The following is a 3,300-nucleotide window of genomic DNA, read 5'->3' as shown; positions in this document are numbered from 1 at the left end:
GCTCTTGCTCAGGCTGGTCTCGAACTCCTGAGCTCAAACAATCCGCCCGCCTCGGCCTCCCAGAGTGCTAGGATTACAGGCGTGAGCCACCGCACTCGGCCTGAGATAGGACTTCTTATCCCATTTTGCAGATGAGAAAACCAAGGCTTAGCAAAGTTAAGTATTTTCCCAATGGCCTTTGCACAGATAAGTGCAGTTTGAGTCCCTATCTCCAAGCTTGACTCCAAAACCCAAACCTACAATGAGAAGGATGAGCTAGAGAAAAAGTTGGAAGCAAAAAACTCGGTGGGAGGCTGTGGCAATTGTCCAGCTGAGAAGTGATGAGGACAGGGAGAGGGCGGATAGATGTGGGAGGACGGACAAAGCTGAGCAGAGTCGATCACCCTGGAGCAACTGAGAGTGGTGGGGAGAGGACGAGTGCTGTGTGAGGTGGTGGAGGTCATGGAGGGCAGGGGACAGGACCATGGCCTCATGCACCCTAGTGACTCTTGTCACTGCGGTAAGGATGTGGCTGACTGGATCATCCTGAGTCAGAAGAGTTTGGGAAGTGGACGAGTGACTCAGGTGAAAGCGTGATGAGCCTCTGAGTTCTGATTCCAGAACTTCCATGGAGTTACTGCCCATCATCTCTGACCATGCAAGCCTCAGTTTCTCCATCACTACAGTGAGGCAGTGGAATGGCTTGTTAGGGGATTCCAGAGAATTCACAGCCGTTTAAACCAGCTCAGCAGTACCAACCTAGCTCTTGTGAAATAGGCCTCTTTTGAACATCCCAAGTGACAAATCCATTGTGAGCATCCATTCTGCATAGAATGGTAAAAGTCTACAGAATATGCTTCCTCCTTTCTACCATTTAGCAGGCGCCTCTCAGGGGAACCCCAGTCTCAGATTGGACTTCCTGCCTCTGTGTCCTAATGAGCACTTTAGTAAGCAGTGCGGCCGTTCCTTCTGAACCACAGGCCCATTTAAACTGAAGGCTTTAGGAGAAAGGAATGCACAAGTAGGAGCTTTCAGATTAGATGCACTGTCAATGATTTCACTCTCCTAAAGAACTTTTTCTTCGAAGAGCTCCATCATCTTTGCAAATCCATTCACAACCTACCGGTAGGTAGTCCTCGCAAGAGCCTCGTGGGCAAGCTGTAACTTTTCATTTCCTTCGAACAGAGCACAGGTACTGCTTCACAGACCCCTCAGAGGACCGTCGTAGCATAGGGGTGGGGAGAGTATGGGAGAGAGAAGGTGCTGTGCCCACATCTCCACCGAAGCTACGCTGGCCAGAAGCAGCACCTGAAGATGATGTGGTCCACAGTGCCCCCTAGTGGTGGGAAGTCATCTGGTGCTCTTTGTTCTAGGGACGTGAGATGGCCTGTTTTAAACATCTTGTGGCCCAATTTCCTTTTTATTGGGGAAGATTTATTCCTGGGCTAGAGCCACCCTGGCATCTGTTGCAGGTTCAGTGATACCCTGAAGGCAGCACAGATTGGGAAGATTCAGGCCTGTCCTCCCAATGTCTGGAAGAAAGGTTCAGAAACCAAGGGGTAAGGAGAATGGGGGCTAGAAATGATCCTTGCTTTCAGAGGTGCTCTAGCCTTGCCCTGTCTTACGTGGTAGCCACCAGCCACATGTGGCTATAGTGCATTTTGGAATGTGGCTAGTCTGAATTGAGATGAGCTATAAATGCAAATATATACTGAATTTCAAAGACTTAATATGAAAAAAAATACTTTTTTATGTAGATTACATGTTAAAATGCTAATATTTTGAGTTAATGAAATATACTAAAGTTAATTTCATCTGTTTATTTTTCCTATTCTCTGTGGCTGCTAGAAATTTTAACATTACATTTCTACTGGATAGCATTGAATGGGCTTTGCCAAGAGTAGGGGCCCATGTGACCAGGGCAGGTTCCAGACCTGCCCTGAGCCAACTTCCACAGCTGAGGCCAACCTTTTGGAGAGGTGGAGGGGGCTTGGCCTTGGTGATTCACCCCTCCCCTCCCAAAGGGAGCCCCCTGAAATCCCACCATTCAAAAGTCATCACTTTGGATAATCACAGCTTTTTGAAATGCAAGTACCCTAGGATTAAGAGCTTCACCCCTACTACACTGGACATTCTGGGATCCTGGATGCCTACAAGATAGAGGAGGGGACTCTAGAGAGAACTTTGAGGTAGGAAAATAGGAGTTGGAGGATGCTGTATCCCCTTGGCTGCGTCATTCCTGCATCTTGTGGTCAGCTTTTTGGCTTTGAGGCCACCTGTCTCATATGGGTTGACTTCTGCCCTGTTTGCTTGTCCTTAGAAAATGGGAAGTTTTATGCCCCCTGGGAGTTTTAGTAGAGTCATATCAGAAGTATTATTTTTTCCTTTCCTCTGTTGTACTGATTCTGAGTGGTTTACCTAACCTTGGAAGGCTAAATTTCTTTTGAAATACACAAGCACAGTCCCTGTACTTTATGTAATAAATAGCCCTGATGACTGAGCATGACGTTACAATGTGGGGTATATGGAACAGAATTTGTTTTGCAGCTTGGCATGCTTTAGACAGTTTTTAAGGGAAGAACTGACTGCAAGCTGTATTAGATGTGGTCAGTGTACTGCGTGGGCCTCCAAAGGGGCAGCAGCAATTCTTTAGGGGTCTCAGTGTATGAGTCCTGGGGAGGTCCCCTATGGACTTTGTCTTCATGTTTAGTCATGTATGTTCTTTCCAGTATGTGTGTGATGCATTCTGTGTGCTTAATATTAAATGAGGATTCAGCGGGACTATCCAAATTTGGATTTAGGGACCAGAATGAGTTTGCCTCTCACGTAGCATTGTATTCTTAGACTTGAAATGCCTGGGGATTTTTGTTTTGTTTTATTTTGTTTTCTCTTGTAGGCTTTTGTAAACTGGAAAGAGGCTAAATTGACTTGGAGTTTTTTCAAACAGTCTTTCTTGAAACAGATTTTGACAGAAGGTAAGTAAAAGTCACTCAGAGCAGTTGGGAGAACATAGTAGGAGGGGATTTTACAGGAATGCTGATTACCTGCATCCAGACCACCTGTTTATTAAATAAAGAGAGAGAAACCAACATTTATGTAGTTTTATGCTTTACTTAATTTGTCTAACTTAAATCTGTCCACAGCCTTGTAAGAAAGATATTGTCCCCCTTTATTATGAGTGAGGAAACTGAGGGTCTGTGACATTATAGAACTTCTTTAGGGTTTAATAGTATCAAGAGGCCGGGCACAGTGGCTCATGCCTGTAATCCTAGCACTCTGGGAGGCCAAGGCGGGCAGATTGTTTGAGCTCAGGAGTTAAAG

The 3,300-nt window shown here is 45.8% G+C and overlaps 1 protein-coding gene across 1 annotated transcript in view; it reads left to right on the top strand.

Annotated features, from left to right (window-relative positions):
• RFT1 (RFT1 homolog (S. cerevisiae)) overlaps positions 1-3,300 on the top strand; it is a 37,530-nt gene that overhangs the window by 14,347 nt on the left and 19,883 nt on the right. The window contains exon 7 of the mRNA XM_012638546.1: positions 2,876-2,954. Within this exon, the coding sequence (XP_012494000.1) occupies positions 2,876-2,954 (79 nt within the window). The remainder of the gene's footprint in view (positions 1-2,875; positions 2,955-3,300) is intronic.

Source organism: Propithecus coquereli, unplaced genomic scaffold (assembly GCF_000956105.1).
Source record: "Propithecus coquereli isolate 6110/MARCELLA unplaced genomic scaffold, Pcoq_1.0 Scaffold1, whole genome shotgun sequence".
In the NCBI taxonomy this organism is placed as follows: Eukaryota; Metazoa; Chordata; class Mammalia; order Primates; family Indriidae; genus Propithecus; species Propithecus coquereli.
The sequence above is the reverse complement of the archived record's forward strand: the minus strand, read 5'-3'. Positions and strand labels throughout refer to the sequence as shown.